We start from the raw sequence: 19,265 nt of genomic DNA on the forward strand, positions 1-19,265 counted from the left end.
ATAGCGACTGTAAGCCACGGCAGTGAGGAGATTATTGTCTGTCCAGTGGGATATGTTGTAACACATGGCCCCTGCATCAGTGCCAGACAGTCCATTGTCCCAATTAGTTAAATGAAGAAAACACGAGAGACAGGGTCATCAGCATTCTGTACTGTCTTCAATTTTGTTTGTATTTTTGTTTACATGTTGTTGTTGTTTTTCAATTGCTGGTGTTTAGGCCGAAACAACGGAATGAATGATGAAGTGGCATATTGTAACATGATTTAATTCATAATCTGGGGAAAATGAAGTGTGTGTCACACCAGTATTTCACCAGTATTTCTTAATCTGATGGTATAATTCGTTTGAATATTATGGATGCTTTCACTCATTGTTATTATTGTATTATCTCTTACAGATCAGCCTGCGTTGAGGAGCTGTCACAAGCAGGAGGGGGGAGTCATGGCTCCTCACAACCAGGGAGTATTTCTATCTCAGGAGCGTACAGTGATGCACCCTCTATTCATCTATAATGACCCTCTCTTCAACACCAGGTGAGCAATAATATCTACCAAGAAAACTGCATTCTGCAGCAACCTTACCATCGCCTACAATGGGCTGTAGATGTAGTACCTACTTATAACCACATGATGGTGATATGAGCTGATTTTATTGGGGGTCAGTGGTCTTCTGGCCCTGATACTGGGACACAACTGAATTAATCGGTGTGTTTTCCACCTTAACCTTTAATGATCAATATATTGTGTCTTAAAAGTATTTCATTTGAACCAATTTAACGGATGTTTGGCAATTCTAACTCTCTAGAGACCTCACACATGCCGTTACCTTCAGACGGCAAGTACTTGTGTCTACAGTGGTGCTGAGCAATTAACTGAAATTTCGGTTATTTGTCATTTTTTAACTAAGTCATTGACCATCGTCGGTTCAATTATGTGAATTCCATTGAATTCTGTTTTTGTCTGTGAGCTCAATGTGCAGAATGTGCAGTTTTTCTAGAGATAAATCAGATCAAGCCCGAACTGTGCGATGTAGTAGGGAGTTGTAGTTTCCAACAGGCCAATATTCAACATAGTTTAGCGCAGAAAAAGTGTTAATGAGCCACAATGGCCATAATCCATTGCACGCCTACTGCTATGTAAAAGAGATAATAATGCGCGATTGAGAGAGACTCGAGAGCAGTTGCTTCACGAGGTACATATACCGGATATACATTAGCTAAGTGATTGATAGTTGGTATTGAAGAACTACTAAAATAGTGATTTTGTCAGACAGCATAGGCAGCAGCTCTGTAGAGATGAGACGACTTAGAATGAAGTAAGAAAGTTATCAAATAAAACAAATGTAATATACACAACAACTGAAATATTTTATTGAAGTAAAGTGAATAAATGATGGTTAATAGGTGATAAGCAGTAATGGGCATCACTACCATCAATGGGACTTGAATTAATTGTTTTATTCTGTGTTGTTACAGCATTCAACCCACATAGTGCATTTAATGTTTAAAGAAATTAACAAAATCAAAAACCGTGATTATTTTTTAATTGAATCGAAACCGAACCGACCACAAAAAGCACTAATCGCTCAGCACTAGTCTACAGTGTCCACTCTATTGAACAAAGTGGTCCTCTGATCTATTAGCAGTGGATGTACGGTAGTCAATGGAAGATTCCTAAGTGATGCACTGAATATGGGGTTGAAACAGGAAAGTATTGACTTCTCAAGCAACCCTAGTATCCACACTTGGTGATTAGAGACTGACTTAATACCTTTCTGTACAAAATGTTTGTATTTGCATATTTTCATTTGTCTGGTCTGGTGTCACACGATGGACATGTTAAATATTTTGTCCTCATCATCAGTGAGGACTTGCTTGCAGGTCAGGAGCTTATAGGCTAGCTGACACAGATGCATGCCATTACCAATTTGGTATCATCCCTCTGAAGGCAGTAATGTCATGTAGCCTTATATTTTACATCTTGAGGAGACTATTAAAAAATATATTACTGTGCGGGCAGTGTGTGCTATCTGCCGTGAAATTGATGGGGAATGCTTCTGTGAGCTCTTGATGCCAGCATGGCTGTCACAGTGGGCTGAGTACTACAAATCAAGCCCTGATGATGCTCAGCTTAGAATCTAGTTAGAGAAAGGGAAAGGGGGATGCCTAGTCAGTTGTGCAACTGAATGTCTTCAACTGAAATGTGTCTAGGTGTCAATGTGTATGTTGATATGCTTATATATGATCTACTTACTGTCCTATTAGGTGCAGTATATTGTCTGTATGCGAGAGAGGAATATAATATTGGCTAATCCCTATAGGAAATCCAGCTGGTACTAAGTGAATTAGTTAAATAAAGGTTAAATTAAAAAAATATAGAAATTGGAGAGACCGAGTCAAAGGGGAAAGTGGACAAGATACCTCTCGTATTGGATAGAAAATTCTTGCTCGTTTACAGTGTTCAAGTACTATGGCAAGTATGTTGCTAACCAACGGTCAAAATCAAATCGATAAGCACATAACCATTCTGTGTTTGAGTCACTCCATGACAACAGTAAAGCCAGAGGATTTTGTCGCACAAACCCCTTTTGATGGTGCAGTGGAATGTGCAACTGCTTTTTCGGTCTTGTTTGTTATATCACAACAGTTACGTAATTGTGTTCTATAGTTTCTAGCGTTGTCCTTAAAAATATCCCAACTGGTGCTGACCAGTGCAGTTCTAGTTGGAAGCATTTCTTTAAAATATACATGTTTATTCATGAGGTTTATTTCCCATTACAGCTGTAAGCACGCTTTGTTGATATAGCGTTCTGTTTCAGCCATAATGTGAAAAGTCAGCAAGTCTGCTTGCTTTCTTATTTAGGAACACAATAATGCTTTCTGTGCACAATCTTTTAAGTATAAAATAGTGTTTTCTGGTTTGAGTTGGGTACGATACTGACGGGAGTTATACAATAGCTCTGTTATCTGGGAGATACTGACAGGAGTTATACAATAGCTCTGTTATCTAGGGGTTTAGACTCTTTCTCTCAAAGCGAGATTCACAGCAGAATTCCAGAGATTGCATCAGAATTATATTTTTTTATCCGAAAAAATAATGCTCTGTCATCAGTTGTGGATTCACTTGAACAGATAAATCATGATCAACATAATGAGATGTCATGATGAAATTATGAAACGGGACGTCGTGGTAATGAGGATTCCATGGTGATTGGCTGGGAAGGCCAGTTAAGACAGGGTATGGGGCGGAGTCAAGGCGAGGGACAGAGGTACAAATGTGGACCAACGAGGATAAACAGGGTGAAACAGCTACTTTAAGACATCATGAGATGGCCAGCCAGTGTTCTGTCTGTCTTTACTGTACATTATATAGGCTAACAGCACTGGACTGTACAGCACTGAGTCTGACTGTATACATACAGTGCCTTGCGAAAGTATTCGGCCCCCTTGAACTTTGCGAACTTTTGCCACGTTTCAGGCTTCAAACATAAAGATATAAAACTGTATTTTTTTGTGAAGAATCAACAACAAGTGGGACACAATCATGAAGTGGAACGACATTTATTGGATATTTCAAACTTTTTTAACAAATCAAAAACGGAAAAATTGGGCGTGCAAAATTATTCAGCCCCCTTAAGTTAATACTTTGTAGCGCCACCTTTTGCTGCGATTACAGCTGTAAGTCGCTTGGGGTATGTCTCTATCAGTTTTGCACATCGAGAGACTGACATTTTTCCCCATTCCTCCTTGCAAAACAGCTCGAGCTCAGTGAGGTTGGATGGAGAGCATTTGTGAACAGCAGTTTTCAGTTCTTTCCACAGATTCTCGATTGGATTCAGGTCTGGACTTTAACTTGGCCATTCTAACACCTGGATATGTTTATTTTTGAACCATTCCATTGTAGATTTTGCTTTATGTTTTGGATCATTGTCTTGTTGGAAGACAAATCTCCGTCCCAGTCTCAGGTCTTTTGCAGACTCCATCAGGTTTTCTTCCAGAATGGTCCTGTATTTGGCTCCATCCATCTTCCCATCAATTTTAACCATCTTCCCTGTCCCTGCTGAAGAAAAGCAGGCCCAAAGCATGATGCTGCCACCACCATGTTTGACAGTGGGGATGATGTGTTCAGGGTGATGAGCTGTGTTGCTTTTACGCCAAACATAACGTTTTGCATTGTTGCCAAAAAGTTCAATTTTGGTTTCATCTGACCAGAGCACCTTCTTCCACATGTTTGGTGTGTCTCCCAGGTGGCTTGTGGCAAACTTTAAACAACACTTTTTATGGATATCTTTAAGAAATGGCTTTCTTCTTGCCACTCTTCCATAAAGGCCAGATTTGTGCAATATACGACTGATTGTTGTCCTATGGACAGAGTCTCCCACCTCAGCTGTAGATCTCTGCAAAGTTCAAGGGGGCCGAATACTTTCGCAAGGCACTGTACGTTCATGGTGTCGGTCAGCTTCTGGTTTTCTATGCTTTTTCTTACGAATGGCTCTTTGATTCCAAGTCAGCACTCTACACAGCAGCCTATAATAAAGTGGGAATAACATGGTAGGAGGATGGTAACAAGGTATACCTATAGCTCTGTACATTTCCAATGGATAGGCTATGAAAAGGTTCCTTTCCTTTCTTTCGAAAACGGTCTCTCAAGTCTCTCTTTTCACTCTGAGTCTTACATAGAACATTAAAGGAGTGTGTTTTATCGCAGGTATTCTGGGATTTAGGCCACCGCAGGATGGTGTTCTTTCAGCTCCCTCCACCTTTTAAAGTGTCATCTCATTCACCTGCTTGCCTTTCTGTATAACACATTTTGGTAGGCCAGAACCATCAGTCCCAAAATAGAAGTCCTATTTCTACATTTCCAAATGTAGACAAGAGCGCTAACACAGAACATTGCTAATAAATTGCAAAGTGCCTCCACACAGACGGCAAAAGTCATTGTCGGATGAAAACGTCTTATATTCAAAACAGAAACTTCTTAGGAAACGGAACATTTCCCCATTAACGAACATACAATTATAAAACTACATTGTCTTCGTCCTAGAGTCATGAAATGTTCAGAGTACATTGAGGGGTTACTGCTTTTAATACATGGTCAAAAATGTTACAAGGTTTTCATCCGACAGCGACGGAATACATGTCAGACCATACTGTCAGACCATATTTTCAGATCATATTAATTGAACATACAGTAGAAGAGAATAACACTGAAGAATAGAAATGTTCCTAGTCTTCCAACACAAAATACTATGACTTTTTCCATGTCTTCGATTCAGTCAGGAAACACCACATATTTCGTTTAAGCATTTATTCGAAAATGATTTACAATACATTACTCTTGGCGTTAAGCTCTGCTCCTTTGCGGTAGCTCACTGCCAGAGCGTGCATCATGTTAAGGTAATTATAATAACAAGCAGTGAGCAAGGTATGCTGTACAATCCCCTTGTCCCAAAGCAGAGGCCAAACAGGTGGAGGCTGGGAAAGCAGAAAACAAACGTGGTGATTAACACGTTACAGCAATAGCATGCCACCAGGAACACCAGCTTAAGCTTACGCACGGCAGCCAACAAAGAATTGGTGTGCAGAACCTGATTGATTCATTAGACCGCCATATTCAAGTAGTGATGCATCTAATTGGTGCAATATCAGCTGATGCTATTGCAAAGCACTTAAGATGCTATTGCAACCCCCTTGAATTTATGTTGCAAATTTTCTACTATGTTATTGTTGATGTTGGTGATTTTTTTGCTCTATTTATATCTTATTTAGGATGGGAACTAAAATGCGAGAAGGCAGCTGCCCCAGAATGTTAGCAGCAGAGAGGCTGTAGCTGCTGTTATCTCACCACGGGCGTTTTGGACTCTGTGTCAGGCCTTGTGCACACTGTGCCATTTGTCAGGGTGATTTTTGGGCCATGTGAGGACCCCTGGCAAGCAGGTCTCATTTTCCCTTCGAGGAGGGACAGCGGGAGGCATTGCTTCCCAGACCGTTAAGGGGCTGTGGAGGAGTTTGTGAGCAGAGTCTGACAGTGAGGTCAGAGTTGACGCTCCCCCTGAGGTGAAGGGCTGTGTATTAAGGACAGGACGTTGAAAACAGGAAGGTACACATACATAGACACCCACACAGGCACACACAAAAACATAAGTGCAGTAATTGTATCATAAGAGGAGACATTAAATAAGTTGACTATTTTTATGGTCCATGATCCTCTATTGTCAAGGTACATTTGTGGGTAACTTGTTGAGGTCTTCCACGATATGAGACCATTGAGAAGTTTAAAGGTGCTCTGTCCATAACGTACATACAGTAAAATAACACTCACAGCATAAACAACAGACTTGGCTGAAGTGTGTAGGATGTAATTGGGGAGTCTGGTTTCCCTCCACATGCAGTGTAGCCTAATGCTGATGCCTGTTCCTCCTCCTCTGTATTAACAACACAGGATGCCGTGTCTAAACACAGACTCACTGTTCTCTTCATTTACACATCCCCTGAGCTTGTGGCTGACAAGGCTGAGGTCTGGACCCTGGTAGTTATACTGAATCACACTTCGTTCTGCATTCCATACAACACCACTGTTTAGGTTCCTGTCACCACAGGAGCAATGTAGCATCTCAGTTTCAGAAATAGTCCTTTGTCATGTCCCCTCGGTCATTAGTTGGGTGTGAAATGTTTATACTGTGTCTTCCTTCTTGGTTTCACCTCACAAAACCTAGATTACTGTAGTACTATACAGATGTACAGTATCGCCAACTCCATACAACATATTTTTATACCGAATATTTCTGAACGGACTTTGCTGAATCTATCTGGGAATGAGTTCATGGGCTCGTGCTTCGGATCAAAGTATTTTGTAGTAAGGAGCTGCTCATCGATGGCACAGTTTCATGACATGCCCTCTCAGAAAGAAGACAGTGGTATCGCCATGCAAGACCAAAACAAGTAGTTATTTTGCTAGATAATAGCTACATACATCATGTCCAGGTCATATTTCAGTCACAGCCAGGTGCAGTGTGGTTATAACTGTTAATAGCATAATATTTATATAATTGTAAGGCAATTTGTCAGAGCCAAGTGCCCAAATGTGAGTTTGAAAGGTTCTACACCCTAAAAGGGTTCTTCAGCTTTCCCTATAGGAGAACCCTTTGAAGAACCCTTTTGGGTTTCATCTAGAAACCTTTCCACAGATGGTTCTACATGAAACTAAACAGGTCCCTACATTGGTACAGTGGCCTGTCTCTCCTATGGGGACCACAGAAGAACCATTTTGCAACCCATTTTTCCCAAGAGTGTACTTTTCACAACAGTGTTCCTGGTTCCATTATGCATCGCAGTATGTTTCTACTCCTGGCAGACCCTCCTTAGTCAGCCAGGGCCTTGTGGAGGTCCCCTGATCCAGTACTGCCATAGTAGAGTTTCTGGAGACCTACTTACTGCAGAGAGCACAAGATGGATGCTGTAGCTATACCCACTGTCTGTCGGACACACATCACATCACCATCCATTAGTCCCAGACATTCCACTCACTAAGTTTGAACTGAACTCTTTTGATGGCTGTTTTTAGCAACAACTGAAGGTAGGACTCAGGCTGACATCAGGGAACTGTAGCAGTTCAAATTCTAAAGCGTGAAAAGTAAACTGTCAACTCTCGTTATCGTGTTAGAGAAGGGAACAAGCTGATAGGTGTTTTTAAAGCACCTTTAGGCAGAACAGGTCCCTACATTGGTACAGTAGCCTGTCTCTGTGGGGCCTGGTTTCAGAGCAGAGTGCAAATGACTCAGATCAAAGATAATGTAGAACCCCAGGAAAAGCTCCAGAAGATGCTCAGGGACATTAATGATTCGATCAATGACCTGTCCGTCAAAGCTTTTACATCTTGTTAATGAAAAGACCTTGATTAAGGGGTGAGAATGAAGAATATGTTGCCCTCCAGTAGGGTTCTATACGTGTTGTGAACTCTGGTTAATGGCGGATGCTAGGTCCTATCTAGGCACTATATGTGAAACGTCAGATAGCATATGGATAGATGAGTGACGACTCTGAGGCTCCCTCCCCTGGGCTGTGTCTTCAGCTCACAATAGCAGCAGATGGAGGAGGCTTTTTCGCAACACATAGGCTAGCTCACTGAAATGATAATTTAGCAGCACTATATCATTCATTTAGCTTCAGGCTTTTAATTTCAACATTAATTTGTCCATGTAGTTCAACTCTAAATGTGCCTCCTGCCCAGAAACGCCCCCAGAGCTTTTAATGGGGTGGCAGCGTAGCCTAGTGGTTAGAGCGTTGGACTAGTAACCGGAAGGTTGCGAGTTCAAACCCCCGAGCTGACAAGGTACAAATCTGTCGTTCTGCCCCTGAACAGGCAGTTAACCCACTGTTCCCAGGCCGTCATTGAAAATAAGAATGTGTTCTTAACTGACTTGCCTGGTTAAATAAAGGTAAAATTTAAAAAAAAAAATAATCAACTACATAGATAGAACCGGCGGTGTCAGAGGAAGGCCCTAAAAATTGTCAACGACTCCAGCCACCCAAGTCATAAACTGTTCTCTCTGTTACCGCACGGCAAGCGGTACCGGAGCGCTATGTCTAGGTCCAAGAGGCTTCTAAACAGCTACCCCCAAGCCATAAGACTCCCGAACATCTAGTCAAATGGCTACCCAGACTATTTGCAGTGACCCCCCCCCCCTTTACACCACTGCTACTCTCTGTTGTCATCGATGCATTGTCCCTTAAATAACTCTACCTACATGTACATACTACCTCAAATAACCGGTGCCCCCACCACACATTGACTCTGTACCAGTACCCCCCTGTATATAGTCTCGCTGTTGTTTTTTCACTGTTGCTCTTTACTTGTTTCTTTCATCTTTTACTCTCATCTGTATTTTTTGAAACTGCATTGTTGGTTAGGTGCTCGTAAGTAAGCATTTCACTGTAAGCACCTGTTATATTCGGCACATTTGACTAATACAATTTGATTTGAACCACATAAATGGAAAAGTCTGCGGATCTGTATTATATTGTGTCTTACATTTTGTACACTGAATTATGTTATGACTCTACGCTGTGATGCTATTACGTTATGTAACAGGTTTAGTGCTGTCTTGAGTGAATGGATGGTGAGAGAGTCTAGAAAGCTTTTCATTTAAAAAGTTGCTTATTCAATTTCACTACCATGGTAACTGTGTGTGGTGAAGGCTCAGGGTTGTAGGTTTGTCATTGCTGAGTCCTTCCTTTGCCGTGTGGATAGTGTTCAGTGTGCTCTTCTCCATGCCGGTTCAGTGTTAATGATGCAGAAAGTATCAGCATCCAGGAGCCCCAGCCAAGCCCATCCAGACTGTCTCCTGTTTCCCTGGCTTCTGTTCCTTACAGACGCCCATGGTTGAGGAGGAGAGACAGCTCTCTCTCTCTCTCTCTCTCTCTCTCTCTCTCTCTCTCTCTCTCTCTCTCTCTCTCTCTCTCTCTCTCTCTCTCTCTCTCTCTCGCTCTCTCGCTCACACACATACTCTCTTCCGTTGCGGTGCTGGTTCAGGTTTCCTCTGGCTGGGAGCAGTGGGTTTGACCTTGACTCTGGCCCTGCAGATCAGATGCAAATGCAGCAGAAACACACCCCCTGCTTCCCTGCTCCCAGCCCTCTGTCTCTGACAGGTCCTGCCTGGCCTGGCGCACGTTCAGCTCACAGCCTGGAGAGGTAAACACAGGGAAAAAGCAAAGGGATATCAAGGATATTCCGTCTTTCCCTCTTACTCAGCATGATCATGTGGGTGTGAATATATTAGCGTAAATGTATTTATTTAGGTAGTGAGACCTGGCTGGTCCTCACAGACCGTAAAACCAATGTCAATGTGGGAAAATGTATTGTGACTTCTCTCTCTTTAGCGTGCTCATCAAATCTGTCAATGTTTGTGTGCTTAGGAGTTATTGCATGCAAGGGCCCACCTCTCATAAGCCTATTGCTAGAGGTGAGCACGGCGGTGCCTTAGTGCTCAGCAGGGGGTGAAGGCAGCTGTGTGTGAGTGTGGGAGGGAGCGGAGCGGAGCCGGGTTTAAATGCACTCATTGAAGTATTTGTGCTGTTATGTAAGAATTACAACCATTGCATGAAGTCCAGGCAATGGACTGTCTCTGTGATTACACATGCACACACACACACACACACACACACACACACACACTTATTTTCGAGCCTCGTAGGGACCTAATAAGCATGCTGCATTCAAGAAATTTAGAACCAGGAACAGATATAGCCCTTGGTTCTCCCCAGACCTGACTGCCCTCAACCAACACAAAAACATCCTATGGCGTTCTGCATTAGCATCGAACAGCCCCCGTGATATGCAACATTTCAGGGAAGTTAGAAACCATTATACACAGGCAGTTAGCTTTTTCAAGCAGAAATTTACATCCTGCAACACAAACTCAAAAAAAGTTCTGGAACACTAAAGTCCATGGAGAATAAGAACACCTCCTCCCAGCTGCCCACTGCACTGAGGATAGGAAACTCTGTCACCACCGATAAATCCACTATAATTGAGAATTTCAATAAGCATTTTTCTACGGCTGGCCATGCTTTCCACCTGGCTACCCCAACTCCAGTCAACAGCACTGTACCCCCCACAGCAACTCGCCCAAGCCTTCCCCATTTCTCCTTCTCCCAAATCCAGTCAGCTGATGTTCTGAAAGAGCTGCAAAATCTGGACCCCTACAAATCAGCCGGGCAAGACAATCTGGACCCTTTCTTTCTAAAATTATCTGCCGAAATTGTTGCAACCCCTATTACTAGCCTGTTCAACCTCTCTTTCGTGTCGTCTGAGATTCCCAAAGATTGGAAAGCAGCTGCGGTCATCCCCCTCTTCAAAGGGGGGGGGGGGGGGGGGGGGGAGACACTCTTGACCCAAACTGCTACAGACCTATATCCTACCTTGCCTTTCTAAGGTCTTCGAAAGTCAAGTCAACAAACAGATTACCGACCATTTCGAATCCCACAGCACCTTCTCCGCTATACAATCTGGTTTCAGAGCTGGTCAGCCACGCGCAAGGTCCTAAACGATATCTTAACCGCCATCGATAAGAAACATTACTGTGCAGCCGTATTCATTGATCTGGCCAAGGCTTTCGACTCTGTCAATCACCACATCCTCATCGGTAGACTCGACAGCCTTGGTTTCTCAAATGATTGCCTCGCCTGGTTCACCAACTACTTATCTGATAGAGTTCAGTGTGTCAAATCGGAGGGTCTGCTGTCCGGACCTCTGGCAGTCTCTATGGGGGTGCCACAGGGTTCAATTCTTGGACCGTCTCTCTTCTCTGTATACATCAATGATGTCGCTCTTGCTGCTGGTGAGTCTCTGATCCACCTCTACGCAGACGACACCATTCTGTACACTTCTGGCCCTTCTTTGTGTTGGATTTAGGGGGCGCTATTTTAATTTTTGGATGAAAAACGTTCCCGTTTTAAACAAGATATTTTGTCACGAAAAGATGCTCGACTATGCATATAACAGCTTTGGAAAAAAGACACTCTGACGTTTCCAAAACTGCAAAGATATTGTCTGTGAGTGCCACAGAACTGATGTTACAGGCGAAACCCAGATAAAAATCCGAAGTGCCGCATTTTTTGAAACCGCCTCATGCCAATGACTCCTTATATGGCTGTGAATGAGCTACGAATGAGCTTACGTTTTCCACGTTTCCCCCAAGGTGTCTACAGCATTGTGACGTCTTTTTAGGCATTTCCATTGAAGAATGGCTGTAAGGGACCATATATGGCATGTGGTCACATGGTGTCTCCCGCAGAAAACCTTGCGTAAAATACAGAGGTAGCCATTTTTTCAATCACTTCTTATGAGAAACCAACTGCCTCGACGGATATATTATCGAATATATTTGTTAAAAACACCTTGAGGATGGATCCTAAACAACGTTTGCCGTGTTTCTGTCGATATTATGTATTATTTTGAAAAATGTTTTGCGTTATAGTTGTAGCATTTTTCGGTCGATTTCTCAGCCAAGCATGGTGAAGAAACGGGAGCTTTTTCACCTACAAAAATAATATTTTTGGAAAAAAGGAACATTTGCTATCTAACTGGGAGTCTCCTGAGTGAAAGCATCCGAAGTTCTTCAAAGGTAAATTATTTAATTTGGTTGCTTTTCTTATTTTCGTGAAAATGTTGCCTGCTGCCAGCAGAGCCTAGCATAGCATTATGCCATGATAAACTTACACAAATGCTTGTCTAGCGTTGGCTATAACGCATATTTAGAAAATCTGAGATGACAGTGTTGTTAACAAAAGGCTAAGCTTGTGTTTGAATATATTTATTTCATTTAATTTGCGATTTTCATGAATAGGAAAAGTTTATAGGGGTATTTATGTCCGTTGCGTTATGCTAATGCATTTGAGGCTATGATTACGCTCCCGGATACGGGATTGCTCGTCGCAACTGGTTTTAACAACCCCCCAGGCAAGCTTCAATGCCATACAACTCTCCTTCCGTGGCCTCCAATTGCTCTTAAATACAAGTAAAACTAAATGCATGCTCTTCAACCGATCGCTGCCTGCACCTGCCCGCCTGTCCAACATCACTACTCTGGACGGCTCTGACTTAGAATACATGGACAACTACAAATACCTAGGTGTCTGGTTAGACTGTAAACTCACCTTCCAGACTCACATCAAACATCTCCAATCCAAAGTTAAATCTAGAATTGGCTTCCTATTTCGCAACAAAGTGTCACGTTCTGACCTTAGTTCCTTTATTTTGTCTTTGTGTTAGTTTGGTCAGGGCGTGATTTGGGGTGGGTAGTGTATGTTCTTTTTAATATGTTGTATTTCTGTGTTTGGCCTGGTATGGTTCTCAATCAGAGGCAGCTGTCGATCGTTGTCTCTGATTGAGAATTATACTTTGGTAGCCTGTTTTCCCCATTTTAGTTTGTGGGCGATTATTTTCTGTTTATTGTTTTTCGTCACCTTACAGGACTGTTCGTTTGTCGTTTTTGTTGTTTTGTTCAGTGTTCAGTTGTTTTATTAAAATAATGGACACTTACCATGTTGCGCATTGGCCTCTTCTCTTTCTCCAGACGACAACCGTTACACAAAGCATCCTTCACTCATGCTGCCAAACATACCCTCGTAAAACTGACCATCCTACCGATCCTCGACTTCGGCGATGTAATTTACAACATAGCCTCCAATACCCTAATCAATAAATTGGATGCAGTCTATCACAGTGCCATCCGTTTTGTCACCAAAGCCCCATATACTATCCACCACTGCGACCTGTACACTCTCGTTGGCTGGCCTTCGCTTCATACTCGTTGCCAAACCCACTGGCTCCAGGTCATCTACAAGACCCTGCTAGGTAAAGTCCCCCCCTTATCTCAGCTCGCTGGTCACCATAGCAGCACCCACCTGTAGCACGTGCTCCAGCAGGTATATCTCTCTGGTCACCCCCAAAACCAATTATTCCTTTGGCCGCCTCTCCTTCCAGTTCTCTGCTGCCAATGACTGGAATGAACTACAGAAATCTCTGAAACTGGAAACACTTATCTCCCTCACTAGCTTTAAGCACCAGCTGTCAGAGCAGCTCACAGATTACTGCACCTGTACATAGCCCATCTATAATTTAGCCCAAACAACTACCTCTTCCCGACTGTATTTATTTAGCTCCTTTGCACCCCATTATTTATATTTCTACTTTGCACATTCTAACACTGCAAATCTACCATTCCAGTGTTTTACTTGCTATATTGTATTTACTTCGCCACCATGGCCTTTTTTTGCCTTTACCTCGCTTATCTCACCTCATTTGCTCACATTGAATATAGACTTATTTTTCTACTGTATTATTGACTGTATGTTTGTTTTACTCCATGTGCAACTCTGTGTTGTTGTATGTGTCAAACTGCTTTGCTTAATCTTGGCCAGGTCGCAATTGTAAATGAGAACTTGCCTACCTGGTTAAATAAAGGTGAAATAAATGTAAAAAACACCTAACCCTGAACCTAACCCCTAACCCTAATTCTAAACTAATTCTAACCCTTAACCTAACCCTGAGGATAGAAGAACAAGACCACACACACACCCACACACTGTTCAGCCATCCAGAGGGAAGCCATCTGATCATTTAACCTGAAGGCTTCAGACTTATTAGAACATTGTGCCATAAACAGCACATGACTGACTGTGAGTGCTAGACCTAGCTAAAGGATGTGTAGCGTATTTGCGTGACTGACTGGTGTTGCATCAGAAACGGTGGTCAATAACAGACCCGGCTGGCTATCCATTCGTCTGGCGTCAGGTTGAGTGACAGTAGTGGTGATTGTAGCTGGGTCAGCCTCTGGTCTGCAGTGATTACTACTACTCTCTCCCTCTCCTTCACGTGGACAGTTGAGAGCTCCTGCTGCGACATTTATCCCCCAGCTCTACTGGGCCTACTCAGGGATGCCACTCACTTGCTCTCAAGAAGAAGACTCGATGTGCCTCCTTCCACTGTAACCCTCGCCATCCTCTCTGCCTGCAGAGAACCACTTTCACATTCTTGTTATCTGTCCTCACCCTTCACTGACTGACAGGGGCTGACTGATACGGAGTGATGGGTCACATGGACACGACACACTGTAAACATCACAGCTGTGGGAGGGTTTTACATATATTAGGCCTATATGAATATTGTTTCTGTCCTGTTGCTTTAAAGATTGATTTTAGCATATTTCCCATTAATTTTAAGCCTTTTTTATGTGTGAAGCATTGAGCCAACATCCTCACAGCTTCCTGTCGGATCTCCATGGAAACATAGTCAGATCAACAACTCCCTCTCATTGGTTGAGAATGTGATCTGACATAAGTCACTCATGGCATACTGATTTTTTTGAAAGGTACTGTATTTCAGAGTGTTTTCACTGAAGCTCAGAGACCTTTTCCCATAACCTGTTTAAGCAATTACTTTCTCTGCAGTGTGTTCCCACCTGATCTGCTGAGACCTTTCATGGTGCTCTTGGGAGCTACACAGACTTCTATTGAGAAGCTAGCAGTCATAGCTTTTATGGGATTTTTAGTCTCACCCAGTGGGTTATTGCATGATTCTTCTCCCCTTTGTTTCCTCACCTATTGGTCTTTGACAAGGGATACGGTTCCATCTTAGGCAGTAGATAACAGCCTGCCTTTGGCACATGGGTTCTAAAATAGGGTTTTTACTTGCTATAAGAAACCAGTGATTGACCTGTGGCTGGCAATATTTTGATGTTGTAATGCTGCGGTATAGATAGACTACTGGTATGGTAGTGTAGTCATTATTAACTGTTAAGTGTCTCTTTCTGACAGGAGAGTGGATGCTCCAGCGTGTGCACTCCCCTGTTCATCATTGCCTCAGCATATTTGTGCTGTGATGCACTTAGGGGGAAAGTCTGAACCAGACAGCTTCTTAAAAGAGAGATGACGGAGGAGGAGAGGGCTGATGTCGAGTCCTGCTTCACTGCCCTGCTGACTGGATCCACAATGTGAGCTCCGAGCATGCCAGTTCCCCCCAACCTCCTGCTGTCTCCTGCCTGCAGTCTACACCCGGAGCACTGCGACACAGCCTCCTGCCTGCCTGCCTGGCTGCCCACTCCACCTGGCATCCCTCCTCACACGGAGAGGCCTTTTTCCTCTCAACTTCCTCTTTCTCCCCTGAAGCTGGAGCCATAAATCACAGCCGGGCCAGTGCCTCATCTCTCAGCTAAGCCGTAGTCCCTCCTCCTAGCTATGCCTGCCTGCCTCACCGTCCTTCTGGCCCCTCTCTCCACCAGGCCTCCTCCGGGACCAGCCGCACCCACCAGTGGAGGCTGGTGGGAGGAGCTATAGGAGGATGGGCTCATTGTAATGGCTGGAATGGAATATTGTAATGGAGTCAAATGTGTGGATACCATTCCATTCATTGCATTCCAGCCGTTACAATGAGCCTCCCACTAGCCTCCTCTGCCACACACACACGCACACACACACACACACACACACACACACACACACCTCTCACTGCCTTTCCTCCTGCAAAAAAACAAGACACAGTCAGACCACAAACACAGCAAAACAGCAGCGAGCAAAGGAGGGAAGAGGCTGAGGAGGACAGGCAGAAGTAGTGGGCACTTCGCAAACACTGTTCTGTACCATTTGCATACATATTACATTACCCGACAGCCCCATGTAATGTTAAAATGAATATGCTCCACACCACCTCTGTATACAACTTCCATTGCTGCCAGTGTCTCATGTTCACTTCATTACACTCTGGCATGTGAGACAAATTACATGTACGGTATGCAAATGGTACAGCATGTACGGTATGCAAATGTATCAGTAGCCCCATCTCTGGATGGAGAGGAGATGGAGGGCTGTGCAGGCTGCCGAGGCGAGGCGCTGCAGGGGAACGTGTGTGTGTGTGTGTGGAATGAAAGCAGCACTGCAGTGGAGAGTTGAGTTACAGTGATGCTCCATGTCTGCAGTGACACCAAGCAGCTGGAGGTTTACACTGTCTGACTGCCCTGCGCTCCCTGACTGCAGAACGTGCCACACATAGTTATTGTGATAACGGCTACTCTGCGTGTGTGTCCATGTCTATTGTTTGTGTCCATGTCTACCTTTGTGTGTGTGTGTTATGTTTGCAGTGTAAGTGTTTCTCTATTATGTGTTTGAGTGCGAGAGAGACTGGTAGAGTGTGAGGGACTTTAGCTCAAGGCTACAGATGTAATCTTGCTGCAGTGGGTCATGTGATTAATCATGGTCTGGGGCCAGTGGATAGTGTCATTTATGGCGAGGGATAATCAACACATTAGATGGGTGCTGCTCCTAGTGGAAATCTCAATCTTAAACCAATCCAATAATCTTCAATTCCACTCCACAACTGCAATTACGTGAAGGTGTGACCACTGTAAAGCTACAGTAACTTAAATGGATGTGATTGTGTGCCCTCTCTCTGTCTGATCCTGGTGGCATGTGGTCAGTGGGCGGGCAGACTGCTGGTGTTTATCTGAGTTAGTGGAGGCTGGGCTCTGTCACCTGTGACTGGGAGGTGTAGGTGTGCTGGGTAGGGTGGGGCGAAGCGGAGATAGAAGTGTGTGTGTGTGTGTGTGTGTGTGTGTGTGTGTGTGTGTGTGTGTGTGTACAGATCTGTTATTTTCATTTGATCAATCTGTTGTCGCAGAGAATTTTCCGGCACACATCAAACATTAGGCTATATCAAAATCAATGCCACAGCATTTTGTTTTCTATTCTCCCTGACTGTCTAGTTTTTATTTTGGTGATTGTTAGTTTTTAAAGATTGTTTGTTAAAAATATATTCCTCTATTGTATTTTCTACATACTTTATATTTGGTTTTAGTCATTTAAGTTTACACTGAAAACGTTCTGTCATTCCGAAGTTTAAAAAAAATGTTCAAAAGAAAAATTCCAAACACTGGACTTGATTTGCCCTTACGGAAAATGTATAAACACCTTCAAAAATGTCCATTAACTGTAATCCACATAATAATTCACATTTATATTTCTGCAGGATTGTTTTCCTGCTGTGAGAAGCAGGGTCAAATTAAGATAGTGCACCTGTATTTATGTTGGTCATGTTTTACCAGTTCCTTTCCCTGAAGTTCCATTATGTCTAAGGAGGCTGTGGACAGTTATTTCAGTTGGACACCCCTCTGTTCTTCCCAAGCACAAAGTGGTGCTGACAATAGCAGTTTCATTTTGACCTTCTCCAGCTGCTCACCAGCTTGTATATCCTGGCACGAGCTTAGCTACGTGTCTCTTGTTCTGGTGCTGTTTATTTATTACATTTAAGGATGTTGTGGTTTCTTGGCTGATTAAATCCATACAGTAGGGTCTCTGAGGTCTCAGATGTTCTTTTTGCAATCTTGCAATCCTGTAGCTTGAGTGGGTTAGGCTATTGATGTAATAACTGTAATATCTTATGGTTCACGAGTCGTGGCTGAACGACAACATGGATAACATACAACTGGCTGGGCTTTCCGTGCATCGGCAAGATAGAACAGCTGTCTCAGGTATGACAAGGGGTGGTGGTCTCTCTATTTTTTCAATAACAGCTGGTGCACAAAATCTAATATTAATGAAGTCTCAAGGTTTTGCTTGCCTGAGGGAGAGTATCTCATGATAAGCTGTAGACCACGCTATTTACCAAGAGTGTTCTCATCTATATTTTTCGGAGCTGTCTATTTACCACCACAAACCAATGCTGGCGCTAAGATTGTGCTCAACGAGCTGTTTAAGGCTAGATGCAAACAAGAGCGCTCATCCAGTGGTGGCGCTCCTAGTGGTCGGGGACTTTTATGCAGTGAAACTTGAATCAGTTTTACGTCATTTCTACCAGCATGTTACATGTGCAACCAGAGGATAAAAACTGTAGACCACCTTTACTCCACACACAAAGCAGGAAGTGGTCAAATGACGCAGATGCTAAACTACAGGATTGTTTTGCTAGCAAAGACTGGAATATGTTCCATACACCACATCAGCCACTGGCTTCATCAATAAGTGCATCGATGACGTTGTCCCCATAGTGACCGTACGTACATACTCCAACCAGAAGCATTGGATTACAGGCAACATCTGCACTGAGCTAAAGAGTAGAGATGGCGCCAAAGAGGATGGCTGAAGTTTTACATGCCTGTAACCAATTGTGCTATTTTGTCATTATTTTACTTATTTTGTACATAATGTGGCTGCTACCGTCTCTTATTACCAAAAATAACTTATTGATGTCAGAACTGGGATTGCTCACCACGAACTGGAAGAAGCTTTTTCCTTTAACGAGTCCGACGAGAAAGATATACTGCTCCCCCGGGAACAGGCCCAGATCCCGGTCATTTCCGTGAAGAAAAGACGGAGGAAAAGAGGATGCAGATTGGGCTGCCTTTTGAGAATCCGTAGGCGAGCGAGTAAACTCCCATTGCCATCAATTCTACTTACTAACATGCAATCATTGGAAAATAAAACTGATGACCTACGATTATCCTACCAACGGGATATTAAGAACTGTAATATCTAATGTTTCACAGAGTCGTGGTTGAACGACAACACGGATAATATAGAGTTGGAGGGATTTTCAATGCATCGGCAGAACAGAGAAGCAATGTCTGGTAAGACGAGGGGTGGGGGTGCTTCTTTTTGTCAACAACAGCTGGTGCGTGATGTCTAATATTAAAGAAGTCTTGAGGTATTGCTCGCCTGAGGTATAGTATAATTTGATAAGCTGTAGACCACACTATCTACCAAGAGAGTTCTCATC

General features: G+C 43.3%; 1 protein-coding gene across 2 annotated transcripts in view; it reads left to right on the forward strand.

Annotated features, from left to right (window-relative positions):
* Window positions 1-426: 426 nt before the first annotated feature.
* Window positions 427-19,265, forward strand: part of LOC115113578 (tight junction protein ZO-1-like) — a 179,298-nt gene continuing 160,459 nt past the window's right edge. For both annotated transcript variants that reach the window (XM_065013035.1, XM_065013036.1), the window contains exon 1: window positions 427-533. In XM_065013035.1, coding sequence (XP_064869107.1) covers window positions 442-533 — 92 coding nt within the window. In that variant the 5' untranslated portion in view covers window positions 427-441. The remainder of the gene's footprint in view (window positions 534-19,265) is intronic.

Source organism: Oncorhynchus nerka, linkage group LG28 (assembly GCF_034236695.1).
Source record: "Oncorhynchus nerka isolate Pitt River linkage group LG28, Oner_Uvic_2.0, whole genome shotgun sequence".
NCBI lineage: Eukaryota > Metazoa > Chordata > Actinopteri > Salmoniformes > Salmonidae > Oncorhynchus > Oncorhynchus nerka.